General features: G+C 47.8%; 1 protein-coding gene across 3 annotated transcripts in view; it reads left to right on the top strand.

Moving 5' to 3' along the window:
* The window catches only part of ABCG4 (ATP binding cassette subfamily G member 4), a 252,361-nt gene that overhangs the window by 154,476 nt on the left and 78,311 nt on the right, over nt 1–19,574 (top strand). For all 3 annotated transcript variants that reach the window (XM_078682187.1, XM_078682188.1, XM_078682189.1), the window contains 5 exons: nt 2,116–2,261; nt 3,692–3,815; nt 8,125–8,239; nt 8,847–8,989; nt 9,360–9,458. In XM_078682187.1, coding sequence (XP_078538313.1) covers nt 2,116–2,261; nt 3,692–3,815; nt 8,125–8,239; nt 8,847–8,989; nt 9,360–9,458 — 627 coding nt within the window. The remainder of the gene's footprint in view (nt 1–2,115; nt 2,262–3,691; nt 3,816–8,124; nt 8,240–8,846; nt 8,990–9,359; nt 9,459–19,574) is intronic.

Below are 19,574 nucleotides of genomic sequence, written 5' to 3'. Positions count from 1 at the left end.
TTTTCTCTGAGTTTTATACATCGCAAACTCGACCCAAAGGTATCAGGTATCAGAACGCTTTACTTGAGCACCAGTTGCCTTACACAAGGACACATTCATTTTGTGTTAGGCACGGGGAGATTAAGTGATTTGCCCAGAATCACAGGATGTTGAGCGTGGTTGCAAATACTCGAACCCAGTTCCCCAGATTCAGGTCGATAGCTCTAGTCGTTAGGCCACACCCCCTTCCCATGATTGATATATACATGATTGATATACATTTATTTTCATTAAGGCATTCCCTAGAAATGGCACAACACTCAAGTCTATAATTCCTTTCATTCCACTAGGACCACACGGGTGAACCTGTGTTCCTGAGGTAGAGTCCTAAATCTCTGTAACGTTGGACACCTCGATGGTGCAACCACTCCTACCACCCCTCCCCCCCCCCCCCCCCCCCCCACAAAACTGCCAAAGGGGACCCTGGGGCTATAGCTCTACACCCTACATTGTCAAACTGTGGGCTTATGCCCCAACCTGATGCGGAAGTACTTGCAGAATAAGGATTGCTGCCTGTCACCTCAGTGCTGTCTTAAAAAGTAATTGATGGAGAGCACATCTCTTATGGAATTAATTTACTGTTGAGGGCGGCTATATCACAATAAGGGCGACCAGTGTAGTGAGGCCCTTCACTCTTCCTTCTAAGAAATAGGGTTTCAGCAAAAGCTCAGACGACGTCCATGATGATATCAGTCCGTGTGTTGGATAAATTCACCTTATTGTGATTGAAAATGTGTTTGCCCCTTATTAATTTACAGGGAATATGTCTCAAATTACTTGGCCTGGGACACTGCTTGACCATCTCTTGCAGCTGTGTGATCCTAAGACATCCCAATGTGCACCATCTAAAGAAGACCTTCCTCAACACTGCTGGCTTAGGCTTATAGAGCTGTTTCAAACAAAGCAATGACTGATCAACCATACAACCTTGAAAGCCATTACCGCTAGAAGAGGGCAAAGAGATAAGATGTTAACCCACAGAGAAGGCAAAATGACTATAAAAATACAGCAGGACTATAACATCAGGCAAAAACAAGAGGGTGACCAGCACTTGACTTCTTGCTATGTAAGAGCTGCTGGTGAGACTGAGCCCTGCCTCAATCCTGTCCTTATGTAATGCTGGTTTTTCAAAAAGGGCAAGCGCAAAATGCTGCTTGCCCCAATAGCCCCCAGCCATTGCAACAATGGGGGTGGAAGTGACGCATCAAATGCATTATGCATTTCCTGGTTCCTGTCCTTTGACACACAAGTCAGGAACCAGGAAGTCCTGGCCATATTGCCCACAGTTCTCCCCGGCCTCATGCCAAAGAGACACAAAAGCTGGGGACGTGCAATGTGGTTGTGTTTTTGGACTATTATGCATGTTGGGTAGCAGAGCAAGTGTTGGTGCTGTTGGAGTAAGACGTGTGTTTGTTTTGGCAGTGCTGGTGAATTTGAATTTTGATGTTTGTGGGATACTTCTGTCTCTGTTTGTGGTGTTGGAGTAGGAGCGTTTCGTACTACTGATAAAGCGGGTGCTGTTGGATTATGATGCATGCTGGGGTCCTTTGGCATGGTTGATGGAATATGATGCAGAAATATCCTATTTGTTGCATAGCATTTATCATAGTAAAGCATATTTACTGTTGGTTACAGTTGATGCTGTTGAGTATGAAGCAAGTTGAGTGCTTCTGGTTTTGCTGAATTACAGTGCCTGTTCAGTACCATTTACATGACTGGATCAGAGTGGATGGTTGTTGACCACCGACTTATAATGGCTTTTAGGTCTTTTTTGTTTAGTACGGTTGATCACGATGTTTGTTGTATAGTGAATGTTGCTTGTTTGTCGTGATTGTGCTGTCAACCTATAACACTTATTGGGAGCCATTGATTTTATTAGATTATGTTAACTGTTTGAAATTGTTGGAAGCTATTGATTTACAGTGACTTCTGGGATCTATGGGTTTTGTTGGAATATGTTTCTCAATCCCTTGAGATGTAATGGGTAATGTTTCATTCTTTTCTCCTCCTCTTGTCCCCCACGCCCCTTTCCTTCACCCCCACAAATTCTCCTTCCTACCTCTCTCCCCTATTCAGGTGAATGAGATCCTCACTGCTCTAGGACTCCTGGAGTGTGAATTTACCCGCACTCTCTCACTGTCGGGCGGGCAACGCAAGCGACTTGCCATCGCTCTGGAGCTGGTCAACAACCCACCAGTCATGTTCTTTGATGAGCCAACCAGGTAAGGGAATTTGCACCTTCCACTGCATTTGATGACCTAGCACCCCTTAACACTGCCACTCTTCAGTCTCCCTGGCTTTCCAATCTTTGCTTCGCTTGCAGTTTTGGCCATTGAGTATCTACCAAAAAAGAGGTGTCAACTTCATAACTGGAAGTACAGTGGCCCACTCTCTTCCACCATTTCTGGACAGTGTCACACATTTACAGTGCTCCTTATTTAGTTCTCTTCCATTGACTGACATGTTAGCTCATTCCCTTAGCGAGACCACTGCTGTCCAGGCCATCATTTACGCTGTTTTCAGTCCTGGACTTTCATAGGATACTTGATGGATTCTGGGTCTTGTAGTCTTGTTTTGCTTGCATATGAATAAATAGAATAGCACCGGAAAAATAATTTATCGGTGAAAAGTACAGAATTACAGTCTAGAGTGAAGTGGTCACAGTACATCTTACAGTGTCTAATGCATTCCACGTCACTTACCTCTCCCTAGCTGTGCCAGATGCTCCCCCTCTGCTTTGCTGCTTCGAAGCATAGTGGTTGTTTGTGTCTTCTTCTAGGACTGACAGAGAAGCAGCTGGCAGAATCTTGTTCTGTACTTGTATAGTTATCTTTCTCACTGTTGACCTTGGCAGTTTGTCGTGCATCAAGATGGAGCCTTCTGAAAGCCATGAGAACCACTGTCACTTATGTGGTAGCGTGCATTTAACATAATTGTATGTAAAATCTAACCCTCTCGAAATGGTCCTAAATCTATTTGATAACTGGGGCCTCCACCGTAGCCATAAGGATTCTTGCCTCACAGAATTTCTCCCCTGGTGTAAGCTGGTCTTTCCTTGTACATTCCAAGAACCCCTCTCTGACATGCCTTGTCTCCTAGCTCTCCGCCTTCTGCTGCTGCTGCTTGGTTAGTAATGCCCGTAGGAAGGGGCCAACACTATGACTTGTACAGCTTGGGCTTTCAGCCAGAAAAGGGTCAACTGAGGGATTCTTTGAGGCAGGTTCCACAGTGGTCATCAAATAATCCCATTTGAAGGTTTGAAGTTAACTACATCAATGCTGTACTTGACTGCTTGTGTCTCCCATTTGCTTTTTGATGACAACATTTTATTGCGGGTGATGGACACAGGTTTAAGGGGGAATTCACCAGAAAAGACCATAAGCATGTTTCCAAGTGAATAAACACTATGTTAGCTATATAAGCCCCAGCGCCACTCTCCTCTAGCTAGGTGTGTGTCTGTTCTATCTGGGCACTCCATGGCTGAATTCACGCCTGTGTGCCTTTGGAGAGAGGTTGCCATATGAGCTGCGAAGAACTAGGGTCAGCTCTCTAACTAACCATAATGAAAAATAAACAGGAGTTTCTTCTGCTAGCCAACAGTTGTCTCTTGCTGACCTATCTTTATCGTGTCTCTTACCCCTCTCTGCTGCAGTGGCCTGGACAGCGCTTCCTGCTTCCAGGTGGTTTCCCTGATGAAGTCCCTGGCTCTCGGAGGGCGCACCATTATTTGCACTATCCACCAGCCCAGTGCCAAGCTCTTTGAGATGTTCGATAAGGTGAGTGTTCACGCCGCGACCCTTCAAGGGTCAGTAACTCGTCTTGTAACTGAATTGCGTCGGGGATTGGGAGGCGGCGCTCTCCACTGGCCCTCTACTGTGACTGGATCCTCAATTTTTGTTTAAAACAATGCATTTTCTGCTGCAATCCTGACATCCCCTCTCAATAACATTCTTCATCACAGTGTTTGTTGTTTGCACCTGGCTGTTCCCACTAAATTCCTATCGTAAAGCCACATCATTGACTTTGCAAATCAAACTTTAATTTGCCCCCTAGTATTCCAGATATGGATTTATCAAAGTAGCTTACCGACATGGAGAGTAAAAACTGACCATGCCAGATATTTCTAACATGGGCCAAATTACACCCTTCACTCTTTGGCTCAAACATGCCTCATCACAAGTATTAAGCTCTATCTAAATTTGTCAAGATAACACAGAACCACAGGGTGGAAAAGATATGTTCCACGTTATAATGATAGCTCCTGCACCTTTGCAACCAATTTTAGGCCTGGCTAGACGGAGCTTTTGGATTTTTTAGGTCTCGCCTGGGGTAGTGCATGCACTGTCGCTTGGGAGACATTTTGTTAGCTTACAGTGGGCTTAGAGGCCACTCACTGCTTGCTATTGGTTGGCTTCATCGTCACTTTCATTTGCTTGCTTATCTTTCATCTGTGGGTGGCGGCTTCACTTCCTCTTCATGTGTTTGACCCTCCCCTGGGGCAAGCCCCAAGTATTTGTGTCTTTCCACTGCTTGCCTTGCAGGAGCTACTTTTTCCTTTTTTTGAAACACTGCCTGCGAGCGCAAATGTTAGAACATGCCTACCTCATGTGTCCACCCCTCTGTGTTGATCTCTCTTATCTTTACGCTTTTGTTCCCCACACACCTCCATGTTTCCCTCTCTTGCCATATGCTTCTGCCTTTGCGTTCCTTACCTTACTGGTCCACTTTGTGTTCTTGCTTGACCCCATCCTCTTTTCAGCTCTGTTTTATTGCTGCCACCACCCTCTCCCCCGCTCTGCGTCTTGCTGATGTTTGCATCACCCACCCTCCCTTTCCACTCCGTGTTGTTGCTTGCCTCACCCACCCTCCCATCTCACTCTGCTCCTTGTTGTTGCTTACCCCCACCGTCCCACTTCATGTTGTTGTTTGCTAACACCTACTCTCCATCCTGCTGGGTGTTGTTGCTTGACCACATCCACCGGCCCATCTCACTCGGCTCGGTGTTGTTGCTTGTCTCCACCCTCGCATACCGCTTCACACCATTTTGTTGCTTACCCCCACCCTCCCGTCCCACTCTCTGTTGTTGCTTGCCCCACCCACTCTCCCGTCCTTCTCCGTTATTTCTCTGTAAATACACGTGACAGTGTAATTATATTTGATGCAAAATTAACCGTTTAAAAAAAAAACATGATGCCATAATTTATTAAATGAATCAAAACATACCCAGATAAAACCAGATGTCTGCCCCTGAAGATTTTGACCGATCTTTTTAACCCAAATCGCTTGAGAAATGGGAATGATTTACAACTCATCTGTATCAGTGAACCTACAGTACTCACTTTCCACCCTCGTAACGAAGAAACTTCCACATCTGGCACGTAGCCATGGAGGGTCATTTTGGTTCAAATGAGATCTGCAACAATGGATCTTAAAACTCACACAGGCTTAAAAAAACACACACTGACATAATTTCACATTACACTCTATTATAATTGCAACTACACAAATCATACACCTTGAAGGTGAGACCTGTTGACCTTGTCGGTGCTTGTAGAAAGTTCAGTGCTATTGTCTTCAGAAGTCCAAACACGACATTGGTGCTATGTCACGTGACCGGAAGTTATCAGCATTTTGTCTATGGAAAGTGCATGACCTATCCTTCGTTCTAGGTTTACATTAAGCATCATATAAAAAAGAACTGTGTGTAGAGTCTGCGTGTCTGCCTACCTTAAGATTGCATCAAGAGTTCATTGTTTACAAAATGTCTGGCTAATCAGAGCACATGGTACAAGAAGAGCAGTGCTTAACATATGTCTGTGTGAAAACCGGAAGTAGGCTCACATCATAGATTGTACATTGTTAACAGAGTGCCTGACACAAATGAGTGCAGGATGCAAATAGTGCAGTCTTGTGTAGTCTCTCCCTCTCCTGTGCATGGTTCTGAGGGGTTTACAGGTTTCAGTGTAAAGCTAAGCCTTTACTGGGGAAAGGCATTGGGTAGGTGCTGGGTTTTAGGAATGCACGTGGAAACTGACCATTATCTGGCCATAGCTCAAGAATAAAGTACAGCTCAGTCAGCCCCTTTTACATGGTTGTTGGACTTGAGCACCCTCCCCTTTCTCTTTTTGAACTTCTTTTTGTTGGCTTTTCTAAGGTACATACATCCTAGTCTTACAGTAAGCTTTAGAGGTGATGATGCCTCTCAAAGGTTTCCAGCAAAGTACCAAATACACATGAAGCGGCAATGTAAATTTTTTTTTTTTTTTTAAAACAAAAAAAGAAAATCATACAGGAACCACTTTCGTGTCCCAGTCCCTTAGAAAGTCACAGCAAGGTACAGGTTACCTTCCTTATACTGTTAAACATTGTTAAGTGTCCTCTCATTTTTCTGACCTGCCCCACCGGAAGGCGCTCCACTACATCTTTCCCCTGGGAAGCAGAGACTATTTAAGACATTGCAAAGTGGGTTCTGGCCCAGGGGGGGGCCTTGATAGAACCAGCTCTGTTCTGCAGAGAGTCTTGCCCTGATGACCTTGAATACTTATTAGACAGATTGTTTTAAATAGTTTTCCTTTTATTTATTTTTAATGTGAGTGATGTGTAAGAGCCCAGTTTAGACATTTTGCAGAAATCTCTTGTGCTTATGTTTCATGCAACATCCATAAAAAGTTTTGTTTAGATCCAAACAGGACCTCACATATGAGAAATGGGTGGGTGTCACAGTAATATTAGTGAGCTGCTGCTGTGTTACAATATTGAAAGCACACTTCACTAGCCCTGAATATTGGAAGTAAACACATAAACACATTAAGAATTTGGACCACTGCAGGGGAGAGGTGAAATTGTATCATAGTCAAAACTGTTCCGCAAAAATACGTTTGGCCCAGGACCCCAAAACTCCTTTAGGTGTCCCTGCTGGGAAGATGTCCTCAGTTATTGTCCCTTGGAAAGTGTTCCTTCCTTTCTTGACACTTGGAATGTATACTTTCCATTCCTCTGTCCATAAAAACGAGTTCTCCCCCCTGATTCTGAAAGTGGGGTCTCTTCCCTCCCCTGAGCCAGGTAAAATGGTGTCTAACTTCCTTCCCCTGACCCTGGTTGGTATTGTCTCCACTTCCCTGCTATGGAAAGATGCTCTCTATTCTCCTATAACATTGAAAAGACCAGTCCCCTGGGAGCAGTGCCTAATTTGTAAAAAATAAAATACGTGCTGGGGCTCTAGGCAGGAGGCCTCCGCAGCTTGCACCACCCATTGCCACTGCCAACGTTGCCAATGACAGTACCTACACAACTACCAACCAGCACACTGCTACAAGTGTGACAATTCAGTCTATTCCAGGCACTCAAAGCTATAAAAATAGCTTGGGAGGCAGTTACTAATTGTTTTAAGGCATACTGAATTAATTAACAATTGTTGTTCTGCTCGTCTCTAAATTATATAAACAGCACCACCATGTGGCAGCTGTCATAAGTGCTGGTGTCGAAAATTAAGTGCCAATGCTGAAAATGAAGTGCCGGTGCAGAGCACCCTAAAACACCAGCTCAAATTAAGCAATGCATGGGAGGTATCCTCCCCTTTCTCTCTATCTTTGGGAAGGTGTCTTCACCCACTCCCTGACCTGGGAGGGTGTCCTCTCCCTTCTCTCTACCCTCAGGCACTGTCCCTTCCCTGCCCAACGACGCTGGTAAGTTACCTCTTCTTTGCCATCACCCATAGGATGTGTCCTCCCCCTCTTCTCATGATTCCTACACATATGTGATAGGAGACCATTTTTATGACTTTGCTTTGCAACGCTGTTCTGTCTTTTATTTTTTAAATTGCTGTTAATGATGAACACTGTCTATCCTCATCTGGATTTCACTATCACATTGAGCTCTCTCTCCCACCATCACCCTGCGCCCCCTTTCTATCTGAACTTTGTACTGTCTGTTTTGTGTATAAGTTTGCTGACCCTGCTCCCTATGCCTTTCTCTCCCCTCCCGATTTGCAGCCCTCTTTCATCCTCCGTGTCTGAAATTGTCATCTCTGCATTCTCTGAACCCTCTGCTTCCTATACCCTTACACAGTCTCCCCTCTCGTTGCAGCTGTACATCCTGAGCCAGGGCCAGTGCATCTATAAAGGCGTGGTAACCAACCTCATCCCTTACCTGAAAGGCTTGCACCTCCACTGTCCGACCTACCACAACCCCGCCGACTTCAGTAAGTGACAAACTAAAAGCAGCTCTTCTGGCTCTTGTTGTGTGCTTGGGAGCCTCAACCTAGTGTTTTATAAAGAATACACAAAGTCTGTTCACCAAGACTAACACTGTCTGCCCCCAGCACTGTGTCTCTGTGCATGTCAATATCTCTCTCTTTTTAATGTGACATGACTCCAACATAGTAGTGTACATGCCGAATAGTGAAGGCACATGTGCTCTTGGCAGGCTGGGCATTTTGCTGTGCTTGGTTCATGCTGTGCAGGTAAACTGAAGAAAGCTTGTTTACCCTGAAGAAGCCCAGCTACTTCTAAGCCTTCCTAGAGCCGAAACATCATCACCTCTGTTAGAGTGAATGTTTCTGTCCACTACTCCAGTGTTCTATGGGTTGATTAGAAAAAACACATGCAGATAGATCACCAGGATGCAAATAGAAGGGATGAATGTCGCGGGAGAACCCAGCATGTGGTGGTTTTGTGTGAGTTCACTCTGCACATTTATCATACTACTACACTGAAAGTGGCCGGGCAGCTGACATCGGGGGAAAAAGGGGCGATGGGGAGGAATTTCCTTCATTGAGTGACCTAGTTCTATGTTTGTTTCTCTCCCAGTCATAGAGGTAGCCTCAGGTGAGTATGGGGACTTGAACCCATTGCTCTTCCAAGCCGTCCAGGATGGCCTCTGCACCATGGAGGACAAGAAGAACCCCCCCAGAAAGAACGACGACACTCCCAGCCCTTCCACTTGTCTGACAGTAAGTAAAGTTGAATCGTTATTTTATCTTTTGGGAAGAGTGTGATCATGACTTTTATCTGTGTTATAATGAAAGAACCAGGCTCACTCTCAGAGCCATGTGTCTCTGAAGAGCTGATAAAGTTTGAATACGTTTGAAGGCAGGTTGACCGTAAACTCTTATAAGAGTCAATGGCCGCCCAAGGATCTCTAGATTCTCCTATTGGCCAATCCTCTGTTGTGTACTTGAATTAGTGGGATTTAGTTGCTTAATGCTCTGTGCATCAGGTTCCTCAGGAACAATGCCCACCCTCTTCTTCTCTGTTGTTTCAAAATGCAAGTTCCCCAACCCAACTTGGACTTCACTTAACCATTTGCCCCTTTCACCATAGGAAGTGGTTGCTATGGAGAGCCATACCTTTGCCACGAGCACCATGACGCAATTCTGCATCCTGTTCAAGCGGACCTTTCTCTCCATCATGAGAGACACGGTAAGTGCTCAGAATCCATCACACACCATACACGTGCACAGCTTTTCTTTCTACTGGTTCAGCCAAGTCGAACATTGTACATGGGGCTCTGATAAGAGTGGTTTCCAAAACTTCTGTAGATCATGGATATTGGCTATATGCCAGCTGCTCCTTTACAATTTAATTGTATTAAAGCGTCCAATTTTTGGGATTGTTTTCACACCATGTCGAAAGTCAGAGGAGGAGAGCACTTGGCCTACTTGAATACAATCATTACTAAATCTTGGAATATGAATGTTCGAGGCATGTGGGCTGCTGAATTCATATCTATGCATAGATTGCCGCCTAGTGTTGGGTCCGGATGATTGCACATTGTTGTCCTGGAAGAGTCTTCGAAGTATCACGAGATAGGTGGCTCCTCCCTTGGACTACAGTGCGCATGGGCATCCACTCCATGCTCAGATTGTTTTTTCCCGCCATTGGGTTCGGATGTACTTCTTAACTCTTGTTCGGAATCTCTTATAGTTACTCTTTCTGCGAGGCCAAAAGGCCTTAGGGGCGTCGGTATTGTCTTTACGCTCGGTGCTCTCAGCTTTCCGTGCTTTTATCTCGACTTCGGAAGACCTCTCGTCTTCGACGCCACAGGCCCGTCGCAGATTGAAGATGGAACGGAGCCCGTTCAAGTGATGCCCCGTCTGTAACTCAAAATATCCACACATCGACGTGCACCCGGTGTGCAACAAATGTCTCTCGCCGGACCACGACGAGGCCACTTGTATGGCCTGTTCGAAGTTCAGGTCGAAGAAAACTCTCCGCCTTCGACGCGCTGCCCGACAATCGGCACGTGAATCAGCGCCGGAACCCGAGAACATCTTCGGGGGCGACGACAGCGCGGATGTGCAGGGAGACGACCTGGACCTTTCGGACCCCGCATCAGAACATTACTCCAGCTACTACGTGGACGACGAACAGATCGACGTCCAAGATGAAGACTCCATCGAGGTAGGAGACGACGCACTACCCCTCGGAGCCGTCAACGACGACTCCAGCGAGGAACACGGCCCAACCGCAGTAGCGGGGCCTCATTCAGACTCTTACACGGCTCAGGTCGAGGCATCGCCGGAAGGCCTTAGCCAAGATCTACAACCCCGTTCTATGGTCCCGCTTCAAGGCCGGACTAAGGACAGTTCCATTGAGCCATTGGTCCACGGACCGCCATTGGTGGAGAAAACGAAACCTAAGCCCAGTGGGCAGAAATCGAAACCGAAACCGTCGGAGACGGCCGTCGGATCGATGACTTCGGGGCCGTCCAAGTCAGTGAAGGTGCTCCGCCCCTTGGAGCCGACAGGGGGTGTCGACCCCAATGTCGGAGCGGCTAAGACCGTGTCTGCTGTTAAACACGTCACGCTCACGTCGGAGTCGACGTCAAACGCCGCGTCCAAAGATGGCGACCATTCAAAGACGCTCAAAGCCAAAAAGGCCGTCGAGCCGAAGGCACAAAAGTCACACCTGCTCAAATCCTTCGAATCGAAGAGTCAAACCGCCTTGAAGGGACAAACCTCCGACACCGGTGCCAACATCCCCGCTCCGATGCCACGCCCCGAGTCGACGAAGTCGCACAAACAAGGGGACCACTCGGAGTCTGTCGGATCCAAAGCTAAGTCTTCGATGCCCATTGGTCAGTCACCGATGTCTTCGGCTCCAATCAAGTTCGGCCTCCCCCCTACTGCAAGGCCTAAGGCTGCTGCCTCTTCCAAGTCGACGCCCGCAGCCACATCTGAACTCCCTCGGACCGATGCTGTTCATTTTCAGCCTCCAAGCTACGACGAACATTCTAAGTTCTTCATCGACTCCGATTCAGGCAGGCTCACCGTCTACAAGCGGAAAATCAGGCCTGAAACACCTATGGATCCAGAAAAGGGGGTGGTGATGAACAGAGTGTCTGAATTAAGCAGACCACTCTTACCCAGTCCAAAGATCAGGGCTTGATCCATCACCGTTATTTAGCTCACTGCCCCATCCCAGCTCAGAACCTGGCTATATGCAAATTAGTCTGTCCCTGGCCCAGTGCATCATGGGAACAGGGGAGACCAAACTACCAAGCCAATTCTTCACCAGAAAGGATACAAGCTACCGGGGACCGGTTTCTGGCATTTCAGCCTCTTCGGCCCGGCTTGCTTGAATCCTGATGGAGCAGTGAGCAAGGGACTCATGTCTGAGTATACCCTGCCACACCTATAGTGGCCAAAAACGATTCAGAAAAGGGGGTGGTGATGAACAGAGTGTCTGAATTAAGCAGACCACTCTTACCCAGTCCAAAGATCAGGGCTTGATCCATCACCGTTATTTAGCTCACTGCCCCATCCCAGCTCAGAACCTGGCTATATGCAAATTAGTCTGTCCCTGGCCCAGTGCATCATGGGAACAGGGGAGACCAAACTACCAAGCCAATTCTTCACCAGAAAGGATACAAGCTACCGGGGACCGGTTTCTGGCATTTCAGCCTCTTCGGCCCGGCTTGCTTGAATCCTGATGGAGCAGTGAGCAAGGGACTCATGTCTGAGTATACCCTGCCACACCTATAGTGGCCAAAAACGATTCAGAAAAGGGGGTGGTGATGAACAGAGTGTCTGAATTAAGCAGACCACTCTTACCCAGTCCAAAGATCAGGGCTTGATCCATCACCGTTATTTAGCTCACTGCCCCATCCCAGCTCAGAACCTGGCTATATGCAAATTAGTCTGTCCCTGGCCCATTGCACCATCAGGATTCAAGCAAGCCGGGCCGAAGACGGCTGAAATGCCAGAAACCGGTCCCCGGAAGCTTGTTTCCTTCCCAGTGTAAGAATTGGCTTTTGTAGTCTGGTCTGCCCTGTTCCCATGATGCCCTGGGCCAGGGACAGACTAATTTGCATACAGCCAGGTTCTGAAACTGGGATGGTGCAATGAGCTAAAAAACGGTGTTGGATCTAGCCCTGATCTCTTGACTGGGTGAGAGTATTCTGCTTAATTCAGAGACTCTGTCCATCACCACCCCTTGTTGTAAATTATTTTGTCCACCCTAAGCGTGGAAGGGTATACTCAGATGTGAGTCCCTTGCTCATTGCACCATCAGGATTCAAGCAAGCCGGGCCGAAGACGGCTGAAATGCCAGAAACCGGTCCCCGGAAGCTTGTTTCCTTCCCAGTGTAAGAATTGGCTTTTGTAGTCTGGTCTGCCCTGTTCCCATGATGCCCTGGGCCAGGGACAGACTAATTTGCATACAGCCAGGTTCTGAAACTGGGATGTGCAATGAGCTAAAAAACGGTGTTGGATCTAGCCCTGATCTCTTGACTGGGTGAGAGTATTCTGCTTAATTCAGAGACTCTGTCCATCACCACCCCTTGTTGTAAATTATTTTGTCCACCCTAAGCGTGGAAGGGTATACTCAGATGTGAGTCCCTTGCTCATTGCACCATCAGGATTCAAGCAAGCCGGGCCGAAGACGGCTGAAATGCCAGAAACCGGTCCCCGGAAGCTTGTTTCCTTCCCAGTGTAAGAATTGGCTTTTGTAGTCTGGTCTGCCCTGTTCCCATGATGCCCTGGGCCAGGGACAGACTAATTTGCATACAGCCAGGTTCTGAAACTGGGATGGTGCAATGAGCTAAAAAACGGTGTTGGATCTAGCCCTGATCTCTTGACTGGGTGAGAGTATTCTGCTTAATTCAGAGACTCTGTCCATCACCACCCCTTGTTGTAAATTATTTTGTCCACCCTAAGCGTGGAAGGGTATACTCAGATGTGAGTCCCTTGCTCATTGCACCATCAGGATTCAAGCAAGCCGGGCCGAAGACGGCTGAAATGCCAGAAACCGGTCCCCGGAAGCTTGTTTCCTTCCCAGTGTAAGAATTGGCTTTTGTAGTCTGGTCTGCCCTGTTCCCATGATGCCCTGGGCCAGGGACAGACTAATTTGCATACAGCCAGGTTCTGAAACTGGGATGGTGCAATGAGCTAAAAAACGGTGTTGGATCTAGCCCTGATCTCTTGACTGGGTGAGAGTATTCTGCTTAATTCAGAGACTCTGTCCATCACCACCCCTTGTTGTAAATTATTTTGTCCACCCTAAGCGTGGAAGGGTATACTCAGATGTGAGTCCCTTGCTCATTGCACCATCAGGATTCAAGCAAGCCGGGCCGAAGACGGCTGAAATGCCAGAAACCGGTCCCCGGAAGCTTGTTTCCTTCCCAGTGTAAGAATTGGCTTTTGTAGTCTGGTCTGCCCTGTTCCCATGATGCCCTGGGCCAGGGACAGACTAATTTGCATACAGCCAGGTTCTGAAACTGGGATGGTGCAATGAGCTAAAAAACGGTGTTGGATCTAGCCCTGATCTCTTGACTGGGTGAGAGTATTCTGCCTAATTCAGAGACTCTGTCCATCATCACCCCTTGTTGTAAATTATTTTGTCCACCCTAAGCGTGGAAGGGTATACTCAGATGTGAGTCCCTTGCTCATTGCACCATCAGGATTCAAGCAAGCCGGGCCGAAGACGGCTGAAATGCCAGAAACCGGTCCCCGGAAGCTTGTTTCCTTCCCAGTGTAAGAATTGGCTTTTGTAGTCTGGTCTGCCCTGTTCCCATGATGCCCTGGGCCAGGGACAGACTAATTTGCATACAGCCAGGTTCTGAAACTGGGATGGTGCAATGAGCTAAAAAACGGTGTTGGATCTAGCCCTGATCTCTTGACTGGGTGAGAGTATTCTGCTTAATTCAGAGACTCTGTCCATCACCACCCCTTGTTGTAAATTATTTTGTCCACCCTAAGCGTGGAAGGGTATACTCAGATGTGAGTCCCTTGCTCATTGCACCATCAGGATTCAAGCAAGCCGGGCCAAAGACGGCTGAAATGCCAGAAACCGGTCCCCGGAAGCTTGTTTCCTTCCCAGTGTAAGAATTGGCTTTTGTAGTCTGGTCTGCCCTGTTCCCATGATGCCCTGGGCCAGGGACAGACTAATTTGCATACAGCCAGGTTCTGAAACTGGGATGGTGCAATGAGCTAAAAAACGGTGTTGGATCTAGCCCTGATCTCTTGACTGGGTGAGAGTATTCTGCTTAATTCAGAGACTCTGTCCATCACCACCCCTTGTTGTAAATTATTTTGTCCACCCTAAGCGTGGAAGGGTATACTCAGATGTGAGTCCCTTGCTCATTGCACCATCAGGATTCAAGCAAGCCGGGCCGAAGACGGCTGAAATGCCAGAAACCGGTCCCCGGAAGCTTGTTTCCTTCCCAGTGTAAGAATTGGCTTTTGTAGTCTGGTCTGCCCTGTTCCCATGATGCCCTTGGCCAGGGACAGACTAATTTGCATACAGCCAGGTTCTGAAACTGGGATGGTGCAATGAGCTAAAAAACGGTGTTGGATCTAGCCCTGATCTCTTGACTGGGTGAGAGTATTCTGCTTAATTCAGAGACTCTGTCCATCACCACCCCTTGTTGTAAATTATTTTGTCCACCCTAAGCGTGGAAGGGTATACTCAGATGTGAGTCCCTTGCTCATTGCACCATCAGGATTCAAGCAAGCCGGGCCGAAGACGGCTGAAATGCCAGAAACCGGTCCCCGGAAGCTTGTTTCCTTCCCAGTGTAAGAATTGGCTTTTGTAGTCTGGTCTGCCCTGTTCCCATGATGCCCTGGGCCAGGGACAGACTAATTTGCATACAGCCAGGTTCTGAAACTGGGATGGTGCAATGAGCTAAAAAACGGTGTTGGATCTAGCCCTGATCTCTTGACTGGGTGAGAGTATTCTGCTTAATTCAGAGACTCTGTCCATCACCACCCCTTGTTGTAAATTATTTTGTCCACCCTAAGCGTGGAAGGGTATACTCAGATGTGAGTCCCTTGCTCATTGCACCATCAGGATTCAAGCAAGCCGGGCCGAAGATGGCTGAAATGCCAGAAACCGGTCCCCGGAAGCTTGTTTCCTTCCCAGTGTAAGAATTGGCTTTTGTAGTCTGGTCTGCCCTGTTCCCATGATGCCCTGGGCCAGGGACAGACTAATTTGCATACAGCCAGGTTCTGAAACTGGGATGGTGCAATGAGCTAAAAAACGGTGTTGGATCTAGCCCTGATCTCTTGACTGGGTGAGAGTATTCTGCTTAATTCAGAGACTCTGTCCATCACCACCCCTTGTTGTAAATTATTTTGTCCACCCTAAGCGTGGAAGGGTATACTCAGATGTGAGTCCCTTGCTCATTGCACCATCAGGATTCAAGCAAGCCGGGCCGAAGACGGCTGAAATGCCAGAAACCGGTCCCCGGAAGCTTGTTTCCTTCCCAGTGTAAGAATTGGCTTTTGTAGTCTGGTCTGCCCTGTTCCCATGATGCCCTTGGCCAGGGACAGACTAATTTGCATACAGCCAGGTTCTGAAACTGGGATGGTGCAATGAGCTAAAAAACGGTGTTGGATCTAGCCCTGATCTCTTGACTGGGTGAGAGTATTCTGCTTAATTCAGAGACTCTGTCCATCACCACCCCTTGTTGTAAATTATTTTGTCCACCCTAAGCGTGGAAGGGTATACTCAGATGTGAGTCCCTTGCTCATTGCACCATCAGGATTCGAGCAAGCCGGGCCGAAGACGGCTGAAATGCCAGAAACCGGTCCCCGGAAGCTTGTTTCCTTCCCAGTGTAAGAATTGGCTTTTGTAGTCTGGTCTGCCCTGTTCCCATGATGCCCTGGGCCAGGGACAGACTAATTTGCATACAGCCAGGTTCTGAAACTGGGATGGTGCAATGAGCTAAAAAACGGTGTTGGATCTAGCCCTGATCTCTTGACTGGGTGAGAGTATTCTGCTTAATTCAGAGACTCTGTCCATCACCACCCCTTGTTGTAAATTATTTTGTCCACCCTAAGCGTGGAAGGGTATACTCAGATGTGAGTCCCTTGCTCATTGCACCATCAGGATTCAAGCAAGCCGGGCCGAAGATGGCTGAAATGCCAGAAACCGGTCCCCGGAAGCTTGTTTCCTTCCCAGTGTAAGAATTGGCTTTTGTAGTCTGGTCTGCCCTGTTCCCATGATGCCCTGGGCCAGGGACAGACTAATTTGCATACAGCCAGGTTCTGAAACTGGGATGGTGCAATGAGCTAAAAAACGGTGTTGGATCTAGCCCTGATCTCTTGACTGGGTGAGAGTATTCTGCTTAATTCAGAGACTCTGTCCATCACCACCCCTTGTTGTAAATTATTTTGTCCACCCTAAGCGTGGAAGGGTATACTCAGATGTGAGTCCCTTGCTCATTGCACCATCAGGATTCAAGCAAGCCGGGCCGAAGACGGCTGAAATGCCAGAAACCGGTCCCCGGAAGCTTGTTTCCTTCCCAGTGTAAGAATTGGCTTTTGTAGTCTGGTCTGCCCTGTTCCCATGATGCCCTGGGCCAGGGACAGACTAATTTGCATACAGCCAGGTTCTGAAACTGGGATGGTGCAATGAGCTAAAAAACGGTGTTGGATCTAGCCCTGATCTCTTGACTGGGTGAGAGTATTCTGCCTAATTCAGAGACTCTGTCCATCATCACCCCTTGTTGTAAATTATTTTGTCCACCCTAAGCGTGGAAGGGTATACTCAGATGTGAGTCCCTTGCTCATTGCACCATCAGGATTCAAGCAAGCCGGGCCGAAGACGGCTGAAATGCCAGAAACCGGTCCCCGGAAGCTTGTTTCCTTCCCAGTGTAAGAATTGGCTTTTGTAGTCTGGTCTGCCCTGTTCCCATGATGCCCTGGGCCAGGGACAGACTAATTTGCATACAGCCAGGTTCTGAAACTGGGATGGTGCAATGAGCTAAAAAACGGTGTTGGATCTAGCCCTGATCTCTTGACTGGGTGAGAGTATTCTGCTTAATTCAGAGACTCTGTCCATCACCACCCCTTGTTGTAAATTATTTTGTCCACCCTAAGCGTGGAAGGGTATACTCAGATGTGAGTCCCTTGCTCATTGCACCATCAGGATTCAAGCAAGCCGGGCCAAAGACGGCTGAAATGCCAGAAACCGGTCCCCGGAAGCTTGTTTCCTTCCCAGTGTAAGAATTGGCTTTTGTAGTCTGGTCTGCCCTGTTCCCATGATGCCCTGGGCCAGGGACAGACTAATTTGCATACAGCCAGGTTCTGAAACTGGGATGGTGCAATGAGCTAAAAAACGGTGTTGGATCTAGCCCTGATCTCTTGACTGGGTGAGAGTATTCTGCTTAATTCAGAGACTCTGTCCATCACCACCCCTTGTTGTAAATTATTTTGTCCACCCTAAGCGTGGAAGGGTATACTCAGATGTGAGTCCCTTGCTCATTGCACCATCAGGATTCAAGCAAGCCGGGCCGAAGACGGCTGAAATGCCAGAAACCGGTCCCCGGAAGCTTGTTTCCTTCCCAGTGTAAGAATTGGCTTTTGTAGTCTGGTCTGCCCTGTTCCCATGATGCCCTTGGCCAGGGACAGACTAATTTGCATACAGCCAGGTTCTGAAACTGGGATGGTGCAATGAGCTAAAAAACGGTGTTGGATCTAGCCCTGATCTCTTGACTGGGTGAGAGTATTCTGCTTAATTCAGAGACTCTGTCCATCACCACCCCTTGTTGTAAATTATTTTGTCCACCCTAAGCGTGGAAGGGTATACTCAGATGTGAGTCCCTTGCTCATTGCACCATCAGGATTCAAGCAAGCCGGGCCGAAGACGGCTGAAATGCCAGAAACCGGTCCCCGGAAGCTTGTTTCCTTCCCAGTGTAAGAATTGGCTTTTGTAGTCTGGTCTGCCCTGTTCCCATGATGCCCTGGGCCAGGGACAGACTAATTTGCATACAGCCAGGTTCTGAAACTGGGATGGTGCAATGAGCTAAAAAACGGTGTTGGATCTAGCCCTGATCTCTTGACTGGGTGAGAGTATTCTGCTTAATTCAGAGACTCTGTCCATCACCACCCCTTGTTGTAAATTATTTTGTCCACCCTAAGCGTGGAAGGGTATACTCAGATGTGAGTCCCTTGCTCATTGCACCATCAGGATTCAAGCAAGCCGGGCCGAAGATGGCTGAAATGCCAGAAACCGGTCCCCGGAAGCTTGTTTCCTTCCCAGTGTAAGAATTGGCTTTTGTAGTCTGGTCTGCCCTGTTCCCATGATGCCCTGGGCCAGGGACAGACTAATTTGCATACAGCCAGGTTCTGAAACTGGGATGGTGCAATGAGCTAAAAAACGGTGTTGGATCTAGCCCTGATCTCTTGACTGGGTGAGAGTATTCTGCTTAATTCAGAGACTCTGTCCATCACCACCCCTTGTTGTAAATTATTTTGTCCACCCTAAGCGTGGAAGGGTATACTCAGATGTGAGTCCCTTGCTCATTGCACCATCAGGATTCAAGCAAGCCGGGCCGAAGACGGCTGAAATGCCAGAAACCGGTCCCCGGAAGCTTGTTTCCTTCCCAGTGTAAGAATTGGCTTTTGTAGTCTGGTCTGCCCTGTTCCCATGATGCCCTGGGCCAGGGACAGACTAATTTGCATACAGCCAGGTTCTGAAACTGGGATGGTGCAATGAGCTAAAAAAACGGTGTTGGATCTAGCCCTGATCTCTTGACTGGGTGAGAGTATTCTGCTTAATTCAGAGACTCTGTCCATCACCACCCCTTGTTGTAAATTATTTTGTCCACCCTAAGCGTGGAAGGGTATACTCAGATGTGAGTCCCTTGCTCATTGCACCATCAGGATTCAAGCAAGCCGGGCCAAAGACGGCTGAAATGCCAGAAACCGGTCCCCGGAAGCTTGTTTCCTTCCCAGTGTAAGAATTGGCTTTTGTAGTCTGGTCTGCCCTGTTCCCATGATGCCCTGGGCCAGGGACAGACTAATTTGCATACAGCCAGGTTCTGAAACTGGGATGGTGCAATGAGCTAAAAAACGGTGTTGGATCTAGCCCTGATCTCTTGACTGGGTGAGAGTATTCTGCTTAATTCAGAGACTCTGTCCATCACCACCCCTTGTTGTAAATTATTTTGTCCACCCTAAGCGTGGAAGGGTATACTCAGATGTGAGTCCCTTGCTCATTGCACCATCAGGATTCAAGCAAGCCGGGCCGAAGACGGCTGAAATGCCAGAAACCGGTCCCCGGAAGCTTGTTTCCTTCCCAGTGTAAGAATTG

The sequence above is a fragment of the Lissotriton helveticus genome, chromosome 3_1 (assembly GCF_964261635.1).
Source record: "Lissotriton helveticus chromosome 3_1, aLisHel1.1, whole genome shotgun sequence".
Taxonomy (NCBI): Eukaryota; Metazoa; Chordata; class Amphibia; order Caudata; family Salamandridae; genus Lissotriton; species Lissotriton helveticus.
This window is presented reverse-complemented; position numbering and strand designations above follow the sequence as displayed.